Raw genomic sequence first — 18,619 nt, 5'->3', positions numbered from 1 at the left:
ACCCTTTTCCGGAAAAGGGATGCTAATGAGACCAGTTGGAATTGCAAATGCCGCGGGGGATTTAAATATCCCCGCGGCATTTGCATGAACATGGCTGCCGCTTTTTTCCGGCTCGGGGTTTTGCTGGAGAAAAGCGCCAGTCTAGACGGGATCTTGCGGAAAATAAACCCTTTTTCCGCAAGATCCCTTATTCCTAGGGTTTATTTTCCACAAGATCCCGTCTAGACTGGCGCTTTTCTCCGGCAAAACCCTGAGCCGGAAAAAAGCGGCAGCCATGTTCATGCAAATGCCGCGGGGGGTATTTAAATCCCCCGCGGCATTTGCAATTCCGACTGGTCTCATTAGCATCCCTTTTCCGGAAAAGGGTGCCAATGTAGACACAGCCCCAGTGTCTCCCAGCAAGAGGTACAGGGGCTCAGCAGAGATCGCTGCCTGCATATGATAAGGGAATGGCCTTGTAGTCCCTCCTTTCAGTGCATGTTTGTCACTCACATGGGGCAAGCCCATTTGGGAATGTAAGTTCTCTCTGTAGAATAGACTTGAGGTTAACTCCACTTCTCTTAGGCTGTGTCTACACTGGCCACTTATTCCGGAAAATCAGCCGCTTTTCTGGAATAACTTGCCAGCTGTCTACACTGGCCCCTTGAATTTCCGGAAAAGCACTGACGATCTACTGTAAAATCATCAGTGCTTTTCCGGAAAAACTATGCTGCTCCCGTTCGGACAAAAGTCCTTTTCCGGAAAAGGGCCAGTGTAGACACACAGATTTCTTTTCCGCAAAAAAGCCCCGATTGCGAAAATGACGATCGGGGCTTTTTTGCGGAAAAGCGTGTCTACATTGGCACGGATGCTTTTCCGGAAAAAGTGCTTTTCTGGAAATACTTATAACGGAAAACTGTTCTGTTTTAAGCATTTCCGGAAAATCATGCCAGTGTAGACGTAGCCTTAATGTATAGGAATTAATTCGGACTTTATGTCACAAGAAACAGACAATGAGATACGGAGCTTTTCACCTCCAGAGCACCAGCCTTGGTCAGTTACCAGCTGAGAGTTATTTGGCGAAACCATTAGATGGCTTCAGTCCAGTTGTTCCATACAAGGTGGCCCCCACATGATCAGATGGCACAGGTAGTAGAGAGGGCAATGATTTAATGAACTATAGACACTCAAGAGTTAGAGGTGCTCCTTCTAAGTCAGAGTGAGTGCTGTCTGTCCTGCAAGACACCTGTGTTGTACCTATTCTGCAAACTGAAGTCCTGTAATCTCGAGGCCTATCAACATGACCCATTTCACCAGCCCAGAATTCACTTACCTCTTAGACAAATGTAATGTACAAGCAGTTACCGAGGTTAGAGTGGAGGAAATTAGAAGTCTCTTTGAGATACTGAGGCTTCCTAGGTTCCCAAGTTTGCGTGCCTGCAGTCAGGAGGGCAAGAAGCACGTGGCATGAAGAGGGATAAGAATCTCACAATTCAGGAGGTTATTTATCCAAAGGAAAGTTTATTTGAGAAAAATGACAAACTCCCCAGACCAGTAATTACAGGCAATTCTGTGCAAGTTCCCCATGTCTGTTCCGCAATCGCCATACCATAGGAGCTAAAAGCAGAGACAGAAGCTGAGCAGTATCAATGTGACTTCAGAGCAACAGTCATTTGGGTGTAATGCTAGCCTCACAACCTCAGTTATGAAGAGACCTCACTGTGCCATTTTAGAAAAAAGGGGGGGAGCGAAAGCAGAGATAGGAGAAGGTGCTCCAAATAAGTCTTTTCATTCTCACCTTTTTTAAGCCTTAGCAGCAGATTGTGGGAAGATAAACTACCTATAACTACCTTTTCTAGCTCAATCCCATCCTGAGACATCACTGCTGTGGTGGTGTAACAGCTTATCCATGCTTAAAGTGATAAACCAGGAGAGCCTTGGGTTCTGAATAGAACCATTAAAAAAGCAGAAACTAAAAGCAGTTTGGGCACTTGCAGGTAGAATTAACACGGTCAGGATCTTGTAAGTAAGGAAAGAGCAAAGAGTCTAAAAACATACAAAATTTCAGGACAAATGATACAAAACTCCAACATGTCTAATGAATTTAGAGGACATTGGAGGGTCTTTAGATATTCTCCTCTTTCTACCTGATAGCCTCTGGCCTTTTTTTTAAACAGCAGAAAGATAAATTCAGACTAGAAAACGTTCCACAAAGTAATTTCAGAAAACACAATGTTTTGTCTGACTAGCAGGGAGACCTATGGGCTGGAAGGATGAGGGGGTAAGCCCTGCGGGGCTTTTGGCTCTAAAGGAATGCAGAGAAAATGGAAAATGTTTCATCATTCTGCCCGGAAACTCCTGTGGGACAAATCTGAGAAAGGAACATACCTGGTTTTCTCCAGCATGGCCTGTTTAATCCAACACCATATTTGAACAACAAAGGACAACAAAGGACTTCTCAATCAGTGCAGCACAGCTGCTCTCACCAGTTTAAAGGAGCCCCCAAGACATTTCTGTCATTGTCTCATTGCTCTCATCAACTTAAGAGATCTTTAAGTAGGGGCATATCCATGTTCTCATTGTGTACTATACTCCAGTTTATCTGCACTCCCTCAGCTCCTCTGAATGTCAGCCTTTAGGGCAGTGTTTCCCAAATGGTGCTCCGTGGAACCCCGGGGTTCCATGAAGTGAAAGTAAGGGTTCCGCGAGAATTAGGTCTCCCCCCCCCCCCCCCCCGACCTCAAGAGACCTTCTTCTCTTAAACCTTCTCTGGTTTCCTGCTGGCTTTCAGACACCTCCCCTCCCCTCCCCCACTGTCACTCTGCATTTCCAAAGCCAGCTCAGGACATGCGTGACTGCATTTTGGCCGCAAGGTCTCCCTGTTTTTTGGGGGGTTTTTCCCCTCGACAAATTTTCCTCCCGGCTGTAGGGGTTCCTCAAAATTCTTCTGAGCTTAAAAGGGTTCCATGGCCAAATAAAATTGGGAAACACTGCTTTAGGGCATTCCACACATCCCCAGAACACAAAGTAGGGCATGTCATATATAGAGAATGAAGGCCCTCCAAGCTATACTCAACATTAACTCTAGCTGTCTCAGATGAGAAGACTTCACAAAATTCCCAACCTACCATGCTCCCATCCAAAAAGGGGCCCAAGCCTACACTGCCAATCTGTAGCTGAGCAAGTTTTTCTTGTTTGACAAAAAGGTCTCTCAGTGACCAAGGCACTTTCAGGAAACTGCCGCATCATTTCAGAAAGAGAAGCAAATCCAAGATAGACACCTGGGGACAAGGTGGGGCCAACTCTCAACAGCTTGTTTGAGTCAAGCAGGATTCTCCTCTTCAGGCTCTGCAACATCTTGCCAAGTCTGTTAGCTCTCCTTCTTCCCAACCCAACCCTTACGCACTTGAATGCACTGACCCATCATAACAAAAATTCCAGCTCCCACAGGAAGAAACACCAAGGTCTGTGACAGGTTAAAGCTCAGTGCTCTCTCACTTCTAGCACTGTAACCCCTGTTACTTTGCACCAAGCTCTGTTTCATTAAGGGTTGGGTTCCAGAACATCAGAGCTCAGAGTTCCCCCCTCCCATATTTTAGCTCATAGTACCTAATAAGCTTAGCCAGTTCAAGTGGTTCAGAATAACGTGATGGTCACAAACAGATGGGCAACATCACCAAGCTTAGAATATAAAAGGAGAAAAGACAGCGTGCTAAACCAACTGCAGCTGTCATTGAAACATAATGTTTATTTCATCACTGCCTTAGGAGTCCCCAAACCCACCATCCAACAGGAGATCAGAATCCCCTCTGTAGTCTCCAGTGCTTATACTCCCCTCCCCTCTTAGGGGACAGTTCCTGCAGAAAACCTCTAGTCAGCATGAATCATCTGCAAGATGGCTCTGAAAGGCCATGGCTGGGTCCCAATGGTGTCCAGCTAGGTTTGAGAAGAGGGGAAGGGGAATTGCCCCTTTACTCAATCAGCTTCTTGGCCTTGAAGAAGCGACGCAGATAGAAGACCTGCCAGGTGGCCAATCCGATGAGACAGAACATGGAGAAGATGCTGAAGTACAGGACCCGGGTGTTGGTCGACTCTGAAACAGACAAACCAAACCAAAGCTCAGATGCCCAGTGTCAGGATAAAAGATCCTCTTGAGGAGAGGAAGGTCTCTCAGAATTCCTCTTCCCTCAACCCTGCAGAATGTCAATGGTGAAATTTCAGGAGATCTGGGGGCCAGAGGGAGGGTACTGGGTACTGAGCAGATGCAGCACCAACATGAGGTTATTCCCATGGCAGAATCATGAGCATTGTGTGGGAGGGAAGGAAATGACTTCTAGAGAGGACTTATTGAGTGTACTCATCCCAGAAGCTTAAAGGTCTCTCAACAGAGTTCAGAACAGATAGCAACAACTGTAATTGCCTAATCCCACATTTCTCAAACTGTGGGTCCGTACCCCTCGGGGGGTCACAAGCAACTTAGAGGGGGGCTGCGGTATCACAAAGTTTGAAAACCCCTGGCCTAATCTTCAAATTCTGTTCCATTAACCAGATGTAGTGAGAATATAGCTCTTACAGCTTCAGTCTTCCTTGGGGGTATATGCACTCTTACCATTGGTGTCCCGCATCTCCTCCTCTCGCTTCTTCATATAAGCAAAGTCATTGACAATGGACTCAGAGAGGTCCTCCAGGCGCCGTAGTTCCACCTCCAGGGGCTTTAACTTCTCCACCTTAGCAATCTGTTAAGGGAGAATCGGTGATTCACTGAGCTAGAAACAGCAATCCTTACATGGGTCTAAGCAATCAGCCTGACATCATTTTTCAACCTCACATGGTCTGGGCCTGGGCCATTTCTCCCTTGGGATGGTGCCCTCTGCAGACCAGAAAACCACAGGCATCTTCAAAACAGTGAGGGTCTCCACACTATTACTCCATTACCCCATCCACTTCTAGCAAGATATCTATAGCTGCTCCTGCTCACAGCAGGAACATAGCATGCATGCACGTATTAAACATATTCCCTTCTGCTTCTGCCTAGTTCTTGTTCCTTCAGAATTGGTTTCTGGGGCTTGGGCTGATGGAGTCTGCCATGTGGCTGAAAGTTACAAGAAAAATTACAGGTTCTTTTGTGGTTGGTATGATAAACTCCATGCCAAAGACCTGCACTCAGGCCCTCCCCACAAGCTGCAAGGAGGATAGAGAAAAAAGGCACAGGAAATTCAGTTACAAAGCCCACACCAGTACTGTAACAATTTCAGGGTTGAAAATTTAAACATACCAAATCAGAAAGTTCTAAGTTCCCCTTTCCAGAAGGAATGTAACTTGATTACACTGCACTTAAATCTAAGGCATCAATGTGAGCACACACAATTAGGGATGTTAAAATGTGTTTATGTAAACATATAACCACTGAAAAATTCAGCGGTTACACCAGTGTTTCCCAGCCAGGGTTCCACAGAACCCTGGGGTTCCGCAGACCATCGTCAGGGGTTCCGCAAGAAATCATGGAATAAATAAATACATTTTTTTTCTTACAATGTAAGCTGACATATAACAGCTCTTTACAAATACATTTTCTTGACAATAATTTGGTCCTGCCTTGAGGGCGGGGGGCTGGACTCGATGACCTCTCGAGGTCCCTTCCAGTCCTATGATTCTATGAATTTAGCAGTAATTGAATTGCGTTCCCCGCTGTCAACTTTTTCTGGCCAAGCAAACGTTTTCATAGGTAGGGGTTCCTCAGGAAATGAAAAATTATTTTAGGGGTTCCTCCATGGGAAAAAGGTTGGGAATCACTGGGTTACATGGTCACATGTGGGGTGGCAGTTGCAGTTGGCTCCCACTGCCCCCCCCCATGCTTTTGTCTCTGATACAGAGGGAGGGAGGCAGCTCCAAGGGAGCTGGTGCATGCAGGGAGCCAGCTTTTAAGCCAGCTTCCCATGAGTACTGGGAGCCTGCGTGTAAATGCTGTTATGTTTTCACATCCCTACACACAATATGTGAATATTATGTATACAGGGGCTGCTGGGAACAGGATGAATACAAATTGTTTATTTTAAAATTTAAATCTGATTTTTTTTTAAATGTAAATACAGGATTTTTTAAATACACTTATTTTTTAAATTAAGACAAGCTATATTAAGGTCTAAAGTTACTATATTCAAATTAATTAACTAATATTAAGCAATATGTTTGGTGCCAATATTTAAAGAAATCAAACCACTGAACTTATTGAAGTCACTGTCTCGGCATCTAGAGTCAGCTTTTGACCACAGTAGCCTCTTCTTCGAGTGCAGAGAGAATATTTTCTTCATTTTAGTTTATTCATTCAGTTCAGTTTAATGACTAACTCAAAGTTAAGAAACCAATAGGAGTCAAAAGACCAGAAAACTAGTTTCCCCTCTTCCAGTGTATAAATTAGGGATGTGAAGGACTAGTTGACTATTCAATAAGCAAATGCTTATCGGCAGGGCTCGCCAAGTGGTGGCAAGCCCCGCTCGCCAGCCGCGCGGTTCTGGGCTCTGCACATGCACAGATCATTCTGTGCATGCGCAGATTGCTCTGCGCCGGGTCTTCCGGGGTGAGTAGATTACATTGTTTGTCGAGCCCTGCTTATCGGATAGTCAACAAGCTTGTCAACTAGTCGCTTCCCCCACCCCTTTGCTGCCTCTATAAGAAAGAGGCAGTAAGGGGGAGGAGGGAAAAGAAGGGAGTACTTCAAAGCGGCAATGCTGCACAGAATCTGGACCATACCTGGGCTCACACAGCGCTGACACTTTGAAACGCTGCTGCAGGAGCCTGGCATCAGTGGGGAGCCAGCCTGGCCGTATGGAGCCCAGGGTCAGTGGGGAGCCCGGAGTCAGGCTCCTCATGGCATTTCAAAGTGGCAGCACCACACAGAGCCCAGGGTTTGCAGGGAGTCCCCAGATGATCCCGGGCTCCACGCAGCACTGTTGCTTTGAAACATTGTGGGAAGCCTGACTCGGTGCTCCTGCAGCGTTTCAAAGCTGCAGCGCCACATAGAGCCTGGGGTCAGTGGGGAGTCCCCAGCTGACCCTATGCTCCATCTGGCACTTTCGTCTTTAAAGAGTAGCAACAGCCCTAGAGCAGTTTCTACACTTCAAAGGCGGAGATACCCTATCAACTAGACAAATAGGAGATGCAAAATGCATCAACTATTCGATTAGTCAATTACCCGCAATTTAACATCCTTAGTATGAATAGAGACTAGGATAAGATAATAGGACAAGATCTACTTGTTCTAAAATCCTAGACGTGGTGATCACAAAAATCATGTCAATTCATTAACTACAAATATTACCTTTGTTTAACAAATTAGTTAATTTTAATGCAAAACATGGTTTGATAAACTTTTTTCTTATATATTCAGCACATTTAATATAATTTTAGTTGTTTGTGTATTTTAATTGAATTTGAATTTTTATACAAATAAAGCTGGTCAGAAATTAGAATTAAAAAATTAATCAAACTAGGAAATAAGAAATGCATCATTCATTTTAATGTAATAAAAATGTAAATATAAAAAATTTAAATAAATGCAAGTTAAGCTATATAATAATTGTTTAAATATGTTAATGAATCAAATCAATTATTTAAATGAATCAGCCCTGGCTGGAAAGCAGTTTACATTTCTTGCCATTGCTACATTTATATTCTCCTCCCTAGTGCCGTAATAACACAGATTCCTGCCATTTATTCACCATTATTAGTATTGTCATCTGCTCTCTGAAACCATACTGAGGTGCTAATATGCTTAGTAAAGAATCTATTAATCAAAAATCTTTCCCTGGATCATTTCTGTTGTCTGCATTGTTACATAAGTCACCTAGGCTCCATAAATAAGGTAGGAACAATCGCCTTATTGGACCTGGATCTTGTTGTCCTGTAGGGAACAATAATTCTGTGCTTGTGTAGAGATGCAGAATTCCCCCAGGAGTCAAATAGACAGCAGAGAGTATTCTATAGCTCCAGCTGGTTTTTGTGGATTGTGTGTGTTTATAGAACTGGGGAGCGTGCTGCCCTATAAACAGTTGTTTTAAAAAGTAGCAGCAAGGGAGAGTGTATTTAAAAAGATATTTAGGATCAAAAACTAATATTAGCTAATTGATCTTTTCATTAAAGGGCTTTACGTATACCATGTGTACCCTTGGAAAGAATAGGCATTCCTACTGCCACTGCCTTCTCAATTAATCCCCTTCCCATGCAGGGGCTCACAGCAGACAATCGTTCCTAGTAGTTTAGGGTATATTTACACTGAATAAAAAAACAGACACACCAGTCATCAGAGTACTGGTTAACTTGTTCTGGCTCGAGCTGTGGGGCTAAAAATTGCAAGTGAGAAGTTTCAGACTTGGGCTGGAGCCTGGGCTCTAAAACCCCACAATGGAGATGGGTTTCCCAGTTCCAGCTCCAGTCTGAGCCTCTTTCCTGCCATTTTTAGCCCAAAAGCCTCAGCTTCATGAGCCCCGAGACAACTGACCCAGGCTCTGAGACTCGCTGTCACAAGTTTTTTTCTTTTTTGCTTCAGTGTAGATAGCCTCAGTGACTAAATCTCTGAGACACACCCCATGAAACAAGAGTGGAAGTGAGTGAGACTTGGATGACTTCCTCAAAGATGTTGCTCTCTTCATCCAGAATTGAAGGGTGGTGAATGGAAAGGCCGTGCTGGGAAAACCCTAAGCTTCTCATAGGCCAAGCCCCGAACACACCTTTGGCCAAACATGCAGGATTGAAGGGGGATAATAGGTCACGCACTGGTGCAGCTAAGGGGAGATCTGTTAATTCACTACAAATACACCCAGGCATCCAGGCACCCCTCCTGCTCACTATAATGCCACTATTCCATTACTAACAAGCATGGATGCTCTGAGGATTTGTCTAAAGCAGTTATTTTTGCAGTGGCACAATTACACTGGTGCATATTCCAACCCAGTTGTACTGCACTGGTGTGAAAGTGACCAATATTGGTGCGGCTTACCTGGTTTGAAACTAGGGTGAGCCCAATCTATAACAAAAACTTGCATCTGTGTGAACAATCTCCTCACGAACCCTGCTCATCCATCCCTCCCTCTCCCCAAGACTTAATCAACCATTTGTCTTTGAGGTAAGAATCAGAGTCACAGTTAAAGGGAGACTAGAAGCTGAAGTTTTGCAGAAGGCCTTGACGGGTAGCATATTTCAACATAAGAGGCAGGAGCAGAGTCCTTTGAATCCAGCTGTATCTAATTCACAGACTGTGCACTAGAGGGCAATCCTTCCTCTGCCAGCTATGACTGGGCCCTTCATCAACTTGTGTTGTGAAAACTTGGGAGGAAATATGCATGGACAGAAAGAAAAGAGCTCTTCTGCAGAAGGAGACTCAGAAACTTGTGTGGATACTAGGCACCCAGCTTTTTCACTGTCCCTTACTCTAGGCCAAGGAAAGTCTTCACCACAATGCACATGAGCTGTTGAATCAGGGAGTTGCCCATGACTGGACACTCTATTTTTAGATATTAGAATAATAGCCATGTAAGTCTGAAAGGGACCTTGATAAGTCATTCAGTTCAGTCCTCACACTGAGACAGGACTAAGCGTTACCTAGATCATTCTTGGCATGTGTTTGTCTAACCTGTTCTTAAAAACAACCAATACAGGTGGTCCCACAGCATCTCTAGGTAACTTGTTCCAGTGCTCAGCTACCCTTACAGTTAGGCAGTTTTTCTAATGTCTAACGCAAATCTCCCCTGCTGCAATTTAAGCCCAATACTTGTCCTATCCAGTGGAGAAGGAGAAGTATTTATTACCCTTGACTTTATAACAACCTTTTAGGTAACTAAAGCCTGTTACAATATCCTCCCTCCGTGTTGTCTTCATTACACTAAACAAAAACAATTTTTTTCAATCTTTCCTTGAAGGTCATGTTTTCCAGATCTTCATTTCTGCTGCTCTTCTCTAGACGTCTCCAATTTATCCACATCTTTTCTGAAATATGCTTCTCAGAACTCACACAGTTCTCCAGCAGAGGCCATAGCAGTACTGAGTCAAGTGGAATAATTACTTTTCATGTCTTGTTATAACACTTCTGATAATATTATGGGAACACTGCTTCAAGCTCTATTTCATCCTGACTGTTGTGGGACTGAATAGCCTCTCTTCTGCCACTCCAGCTGCTAGCACCTCTTCTCATCTCTTTTCCTTTGATTATGTTCATCCTAACACAAGTGAAGAATACAGAGTGGAGGGAGGAAGGGAGGATTCTGTATACTGAGTAAACATAGGGTTCCCTCTTGGCCTTAATGCCCAGCTTTGCCAGTGGGGATGATTAGGGATGCCTGCCCGCCCACCCACACTCTGCCTTGCATACACTGTGGGGTGGAAACACTGGGGCAGACCCAGCCTACTTCCTTGATGCCTAATCTCCAGGAGAACAATTCCCTGGGATGCTTATATGAAGGGGAAAGGAATCCAGGAGAGAATGCACAACAGGAAAAGCAAATAGGGTAAGCAACCAGATTGGCTTACCAGGGACATCCTTGGTGAGCTTAAACACAAAAAGGAAGCTTACAAGAAGTGGAAACTTGGACAGATGACTAGGGAGGAGTATAAATATATTGCTCAAGAATGCAGGGGAGTTATCAGAAAGGCAAAAGCACAATTGGAATTGCAGCTAGCAAGGGATGTGAAGGATAACAAGAAAGGTTTCTACAGGCATGTTAGCAATAAGAGGATGATCAGAGAGGGCGTGGGGCCCTTTCTGGATGAGGGAGGTAACCTAGTGACAGATGATGTGGGAAAAGCTGAAGTATTCAATGCTTTCTTTGCCTCTGTCTTCACAAACAAGTTCAGCGCCCAGACAAATGCACTAGGCAACGCAGTATGGGATGGAGGTAGACAGCCCTTGGTCAGGAAAGAACAAGTTAGGAACTACAGTAGATTTCCGATAATCTGGAACCTTTGGGACCTAGGTGGTGCCGGATTATCAGATATGCCGGAGTATCAAGAGGTACTCCGGTGCGGGGCTGTGACGGGCTTGCCAGGACCTGCACTGCATCTAGGGGGTGGGCCGGGAATGGCACGGGGAGGGGCAAACCCTTCGCCGTTTTGCAGGAAGGTGGGGGAAGCCCTGCGCCGCCGCCGAAAGTTTCCGGGAGGGGAGCGGGCTCCCCACCCCCCAAACTGCAGTAGTTATGTGGGACCAACTGGGCAGCACCCCAGCTGCTCTGCTCCGCAGCTTCAGTAGTGGCAGCAGCAGACTTGGGGAAGTGGCACGGAGCAGAGCAGCTGGGGTGCTGCCGGGTTGGTCCCACAGTACCACACCTCTTCCCCCCCCTTCCCGCCGCTCAGCGCCCGGCAGCACCCCAGCTGCTCTGCTCCGCGCCGCTTCCCCAAGTCCCTCACTGCTGCTGATGAAACTGACAAGCACCGGACTTGAGGAAGCTGCGGAGCAGAGCAGCTGTGATGCTGCTGGGCGCCAAGCAGGGGGGTGACGGGCGGCGCTGAGGGACCAAACGGGCAGCACCCCAGCTGCTCTGCTCCGGCACTTCCCCAAGTCTGCCTCGTCAGTTTCAGCAACGCCCCTCGCCGCACTGTTCCCCGCCCACCGCCCACCCGGTCGCAGTGTAGGTCCCAGCAGACCCGTCACAGGGGTATAATCCCCTTCCCCTGTTCTCCCATTCCCTTTCCCAGCTGCGAGCGCCCATGGGGCTCACAGTAGCTCCAATTGTCCAGCTGGCTGGAGCACTTCAGGGTTCTAGTTGGTACCGGACGATCGAGAGTGCTGGACCACTGGATACCGGACAATTGGAGTTTTACTGTATTTAGAAAAGCTAAACCTACACAAATCCATGGGCCCAGATTTAATGCATCCAAGGGTACTGAGGGAGTTGGCATTGTGGAGCCTTTGGCCATTATCTTTGAAAACTCGTGGAGATCAGGAGAGATCCCAGATGATTGGAAAAAGGCAAATGTAGTGCCCATCTTCAAAAAAGGGAAGAAGGACAATCCAGGGAACTACAGACCAGTCGGCCTTACCTCAGTCCCCGGAAAAATCATGGAGGGGATCCTAAAGGAATCCATTTTGAAGCACTTGGAAGAGGGGGAAGTGATCAGGAATAGTCAACATGGATTCACGAAGGGCAAGTGGTGCCTGACCAATCTGATTAGCTTCTATGATGAGGTAACTGGGATATCTGTGGATGTGGGAAAGTCAGTGGATCTCATATACCTTGACTTTAGCAAGCTTTTGATACAGTCTCCCACAATATTCTTTCCAGCAAGTTAAGGGAATATGGATTGGATAAATGGACTGTAAGAAGGATAGAAAGCTGGCTAGACTGTCAGGCCCAACGGGTAGCGATCAACGGCCTGATGTCAGGATGGCAGTCGGTTTCTAGCGGAGTGCCCCAAGGATCTATTCTAGGACCGGTTTTGTTCAACATTTTTATTTATGACCTTGAAGAGGGGATGGATTGCACCCTCAGCAAGTTCGCAGATGACATTAAGCTAGGGGGAGAGGTAGATACACTGGAGGGCAGGAATAGGGTCCAGAGTGACCTAGACAGATTAGAGGATGGGGCCAAAAGAAATCTGATGAGGTTCAACAAGGACAAGTGTAGAGTCCTGCACTTGGGATGGAAGAATCCCAAGCACTGTTGCGGGCTGGGGACCGAATGGCTAAGTAGCAGTTCTGCAGAAAAGGACCTGGGGATTACAGTGGATGAGAAGGTGAATATGAGTCAAGTGTGTGCCCTTGTAGCCAAGAAGACGAATGGCATATTAGGGTGCATTAGGAGGAGCATTACCAGTAGATCCAGAGAAGTGATTATTCCCCTTTATTCAGCTCTGGTGAGGCCACATCTGGAGTACTGTGTCCAGTTCTGGGGGGCCCCACTATAGAAAGGATGTGGACGTATTGGAGAGGGTCCAGCGGAAGGCAACCAAAATGATTAGGGGGCTGGAGTGCATGACCTATAAGGAGAGACTGAGGGATTTGAGTTTGTTTAGCCCACAGAAAAGAAGAGTGAGGGGGGATTTGATAGCAGCCTTCAACTTCCTGAAGGGAGGTTCCAAAGAGGACGGAGAAAGGCTGTTCTCAGTAGTGACAGATGGCAGAACAAGGAGCAATGGTCTCAAGTTAGAATCATAGAGCTGGACGAGACCTCAGGAGGTCATCAAGTCCAGCCCCCTGCCCAAGGCAGAACCAATCCCAACTAAATCAACCCAGCCAGGGTTGTAACTTGAGACCATTGCTCCTTGTTCTGCCATCCGTCACTACTGTGAACAGTGGAAGAGGTCTAGGTTGGATATAAGTGTGGGAGAAAAGGTTACAGTGGGAGAGGTCTAGGTTGGATATTAGGAAAATATATTTCATTAGGAGGGTGGTGAAACACTGGAATGGGTTACCTATGGAGGTAGTGGAATCTCCATCCCTAGAGGTTTTTAAGTCTCAACTTGACAAAGCCCTGGCTGGGTTGATTTAGTTGGGATTGGTCCTGCCTTGGGCAGGGGGCTGGACTTGATGACCTCCTGAGGTCTCTTCCAGCTTTATGACTCTATGATTCTAATCTTACCTATCTGTATATAAAATGAGCCAGCACTGTGGACTTCAGCGTGGATATAAAGGAGGGCCAGTGACTTCTGCTTGTGGGAAAAGGGGAATTTACAGGGTAATTTTATGAAAAGTTTCTTGAAGAGTAATTCCTCTGCTTTCTCTGTGGGGGCTGCCCCAGCCCAGCTGTGTACTTCAGGTTCCCAGGAGGAAAAGAATGGTCTTGTACTTGAGAAACAGGACTGAGACTGGGGCAAAGGTGAAAGTAAGACAGTGTGCCCTGTTGTAGCACACCAGAAAGAGAGTGCCCAGCTGGTCGCAGGGGTCTGGATGCTGTCAGCCACCATGCACTGGTGGGCCTACACCAGCACCTAAAGCCCCTGGGTAGCACAGTCACAGAGTATCCATAATCCAGCTCCAGGGGATCCAATGTCCGACTGTGTGGTCCCCAGTAGCCTCAGGGGATGCAGCAGCCAGGCAGCACCACCCCAGGGGATCCAACAGACCAGCAACATGGACCCCCACCAACCTACCCAGCCCCAGAGGATCCAGCAGAACAGCAGCACGGTCCCCCATCACCTGGCCAGCCTCAAGGGATGCAGCGATCAAGCAGTGCAGTCCCCGCCGCCCCAAGCTTTCCCCACCCCAGTGCCCTGATTCCTGCACCTCTCACCCCGTGCCGATTGCTGCACTCCTCCACACTGTGGCCTGACTCTTTCACCCCCCCCACCTCTGCCAATTCCTGTACTCCCCCACATTTCTACCACCTGCCCTGAATTCCCCTCACCTCCAAACACCCTGCCCTGAGCTCCACTACATACATACACACACACACACGACCCAAACCCTGTGCCCTGATCTCCCTGCACTCCATCTCACACTTACATTTCTTACAGGTACTGTGATATCACAACCCCTCCAAGCCCCTTCCCTAAGTCCCACAATATGACAGTACTGGTAAGAAATGTAAGTTACTTTCATCCCTGGACATGGGAGATTCCAAGATTCCTTTCCTGGCTCAGCTACAGGCATCCTATATGACCTCTGGAAAGTCCCTTCCCCTCTCCATGCTTCCACTCTTCATCTGTAAAATGGGGAGAGTATTTCCCTAATTTCTGGAACTAATGAGCAGACTGCAGGTCCACAGACCATGGAACTACCCAAACTAGACTCCCATCTCAGACACAAAGGACAAAGCACAGTTGGAGCCAAGCCAATCTCCAAATATCCCTCCCTCCCACAAATCCAGCTGCATGTGTCCATGTGTGATCAAGGCAGCAGGAGAGTGAAGTCAGCTTTCAGCTCTACTCCCAGCACAATGCCTTTCCCCAAAGCAGTCCAGCAGCACTGACTGAGGAGGACAAGAGATAGGTATCTATGAAGGGATAGCAAAATACGATGCCGAACAACAAAGGGGCTCAGACAGCTCCCTCCTGCCAGGCATGCAGAAGCTGTAGGAAAGTGTTAAAAGGGGAGCGGAGCTCAAATCTGAAAAGAGGACAGCTCTGGGAGGGAGGCCAGGACAGCAGCCCTTCCCCACCTAAGAATGTTAAGAAGTGGGTAACTGACTAATTGTGTAGTCAAAGACAACTAACATAATGCCAATATTTAGAAAGGGCTCTAGAAGCGACCCTGGAAATTACAGACCAGTAAGTCTAACGTCAGTACCAGGCCAATTAGTAATAGTAAAGAATAAAATTGTCAGACACGTAGAAGAACATAATTTGTTGGGCAAAAGTCAACATGGTTTCTGTAAAAGAAAATCATGTCTTACTAACCTATTAAGGTACGTCTACACTTGCTCCCTATCTTAAGATAGGGATGCAAATGCAGTGTACCGAAATTGCTAATGAAGTGCTTAATTAGCATAATCGTATCCGGCCGCTAATTTTGAAATTGCATTATTGCGAAATAAAATGCCCCGTGTAGCAGCATTATTTCGAGAGAAAACCCTTCTCTTGAAATAACTGTTAAACCTCATTGTATGAGGAGTAACAGTTATTTCGAGAGAAGGGGTTTCTCTCGAAACAACGCTGCTACACGGGGCATTTTATTTCGCAATAATGCAATTTCAAAATGACGGTCGGACGCGATTATGCTAATTAAGCACGGGATATTTAAATCCCGTGCTTCATTAGCAATTTCAGTACACTACATTTGCATCCCTATCGCAAGATAGGGAGCAAGTGTAAACGTACCCTTAGAGTTCTTTGAAGGGGTTAACAAACATGTAGACAAGGGGGATCCAGTAGATATAGTGTACTTAGATTTTCAGAAAACTTTTGACAAGGTCCCTCACCAAAGGCTGTTGTGTAAATTAGGTTGTCATGGGATAAAAGGGAAGATCCTTTCATGGATTGAGAAATGGTTAAAAGACAAGAAACAAAGGGTAGGAATAAATGGTACATTTTCAGAATGGAGAGGGGTAACTAGTGGTGTTCTCTAAGGGTCAGTCCTAGGACCAATCCTATTCAACTTATTCATAAATGAGCTAGAGAAAGGGGTAAGCAATGAGGTGGCAAAGTTTGTGGACGATACTAAACTGTTCAAGATAGTCAAGACCAAAGCAGACTGTGAAGAACTTCAAAAAGATCTCACCAAACTGAGTGATGGGGCAACAAAATGGCAAATGAAATTTAATGTGGGTAAGTGTAAAGTAATGCACATTGGAGAAAATAACTCCAACTATCCATACAATATGATGGGGGCTCCGTCGACGGAGCCATGTAGTCTAGACGTACCCTAAGTGTCCCTTCCTGTTTATTACAGGGTTCTTTACAAAAATCACTTGTTGGTGGCAGCCTATCTTGCAGAGTCAGTACATCTGTGATTCTGAGGAGGTTTTTTTTGTAAGCAGAGCCTATAGTGGCAAGGTGTTTAAGGTCTTCTGCAGGCCCCCACCTTCTCCACTCAAGAGTGCCAGAGTAGGGGAACAGCCCTGACACCAGGTAACCGATAACCTATTAGCATCCCTACTCATGACTGTGAGAAATGCTGCAATTGTCCCTAGAAAGGCAGCTGAGTCCCATGGATGTGAATGTTAATGTGTGTACATGATTAACGGATGAGCCTGGACTCATCGGTTAATCCTAACAGTTACATGCAGCAATCCTTGCCTCACTGCCTCTGTGTCAGAGGTGGGGGAGGGAGGAGGCAGGAGCTGGTGCATGTGTACCAGCTCCCGCAGAGCTGCCTGACCCCCACCCTTCTGCCTCTGATACAAAGGCACAGGGTGCCAACTCCCACAGGCAGCAGCTCTGGGAGGGAGAGCCGTGAGGGAGCCAGTGCTCAGAGAAAGCCAGCCTAAAAGCCAGCTCCCCACCAACACCAGCTCCTGCCTGCTCTTCTGCATGTAAAAATGTAACAGCTGTAAATTTCAGCAATTACATGTTTACAAAAATAAATGCATTTTAACAACCCTACTGAGTCACCTAGGAGACTATGGATAAGCACCTCTCATGATTGTGAATAGAAAGTATAACGCTTCACATTTAGGACAATTTGCCTTTTCCCTGCATTGCCCTCTGCTGTTAGGGCAGTGGAAACTATTGGCGTTAACCTGTTATTGACTCTAATACCTAAAACCATGCTGGCTGGCTAAGAAACTTATACCTTGGACCTCAGCCCTCCCAGAATTAGAGCAGCAGGTTTTTTTAAAACTCTACCACATGAGGTGCTAACAGACGCTTCTAGCTGCAATCAGGCTGTCATTGTGGCTGGGAAAGCAGTTTCCCATCACAAGTCCCTGATCCAAACACAGCATCACGTGAGTGATAGGAAAGAGCTCTGAGGTACTGGCACCAGAAAAGGGATATACCTCCTCATAGTTTTTTGCTTCCACTCCATGCTTCATGTCCAGGATCACGAGCTGGTCCGGCATCCGCCCCGTTCCTGGAAGTGCAATGAAAGGATTCATTGTGTGCAGTTTTCAGGCTGCCAGGAACTCACTATGCCCCCCATTGGAGAGAGACTCATATCACTCCTCCTTTCCTGGCAAGTCTCCAGCCAGCTGGAGAGGCAACACAGTCCTGCTTAAAATCACAGGACCTTCTGAACAAGCCCTGGCTGAGGGACAGGCTCCCACAGATAATGAGAACAAACTATAGCTAAAAACACTAAGCACACAGGACACAAACGGCTGCCTGGCACCGCGACAGCCAAAGTGCGCCCAAACTTTGAATAGGACTTCCCAAGGCAGAGGAGACACAGCCACCTTCATTCAGCAAGCAGGCTAGACACACACACAAGTAGAGCAAGGGCTAAAGCCAACAGCCACCCCAGTGCAATGCAAATATAAAGGGTAACAGCCAAAACACAAACCAGGAGAGAACAGAGGAGCCAACAGGCACACAGGACTACAGCCAACTATCACCTCTGGGAGAGGACAGGGGAAAAGAACACAAATATACAGAATTTTCCAGAGAACCATGCATTTCAGCCACATCAAGCTGCCTGTTCCACCACATGTCCCACCCAGGAAGTGTTTTTAGATGAGACACCCTCCCCATTCAAAACCCTCAGAGCCATCCCATCCATAGGACAATTTGAGGCAACCACTCCAGGTCCCATGCTTTGGGGGGCCCTCACAGCGGCTGTCCCAACCTCCTATGGACAGGACCCACAGTGATGGGAACTGGCCCGGGAAATTACTGGGGGTCCTGGTTTGAGGTGACAGCGAGGATCAGGACCCTCTGCACTCACCATGGCAGTGAGAGCTGATGGAAGCAGAGCAATGCAGCAGCCTGCTCCACACTCTGCCATCTCCCAGTCACTGGTGGTGGGAAGTGGAGTGGTATGAGTATGGGCGAGTGTACTGGTTAGGGCTGGGTCATTCTGCTTCCTTCTCCCATGAACCTGGCTGGGAGATAGCCAGTGGAACACAACAGGCTGCTGGGTTGCTCCACTTCTGTGGCTTCCACTGCTGCAGTGAGGGGAAGAGGACAGACAACCTTGCTGTTGTCCGATCCCAGGCACACCAGTAATCCCCTGGGTCTGTCAGGGAAGGGGGATTCAGGCAAAGGGTGCAAGCAGGATGAGAGAGGGGGGAGTATGGGCAAGAAGAGGTGAGGTGGTAGAGCAGGGGCAGAAGGAGGT

The 18,619-nt window shown here is 46.9% G+C and overlaps 1 protein-coding gene across 1 annotated transcript in view; it reads right to left on the bottom strand.

Moving 5' to 3' along the window:
• Positions 1 to 1,480: 1,480 nt before the first annotated feature.
• The window catches only part of TMED10 (transmembrane p24 trafficking protein 10), a 35,127-nt gene continuing 17,988 nt past the window's right edge, over positions 1,481 to 18,619 (bottom strand). Inside the window, exons 3-5 of the mRNA XM_075926857.1 lie at positions 17,343 to 17,416; positions 4,589 to 4,715; positions 1,481 to 4,072 (exon numbers count right to left, since the gene is read on the bottom strand). Coding sequence (XP_075782972.1) covers positions 3,951 to 4,072; positions 4,589 to 4,715; positions 17,343 to 17,416 — 323 coding nt within the window. The 3' untranslated portion in view covers positions 1,481 to 3,950. The remainder of the gene's footprint in view (positions 4,073 to 4,588; positions 4,716 to 17,342; positions 17,417 to 18,619) is intronic.

The sequence above is a fragment of the Pelodiscus sinensis genome, chromosome 4 (genome assembly GCF_049634645.1).
Source record: "Pelodiscus sinensis isolate JC-2024 chromosome 4, ASM4963464v1, whole genome shotgun sequence".
Taxonomy (NCBI): Eukaryota; Metazoa; Chordata; order Testudines; family Trionychidae; genus Pelodiscus; species Pelodiscus sinensis.
The sequence above is the reverse complement of the archived record's forward strand: the minus strand, read 5'-3'. Positions and strand labels throughout refer to the sequence as shown.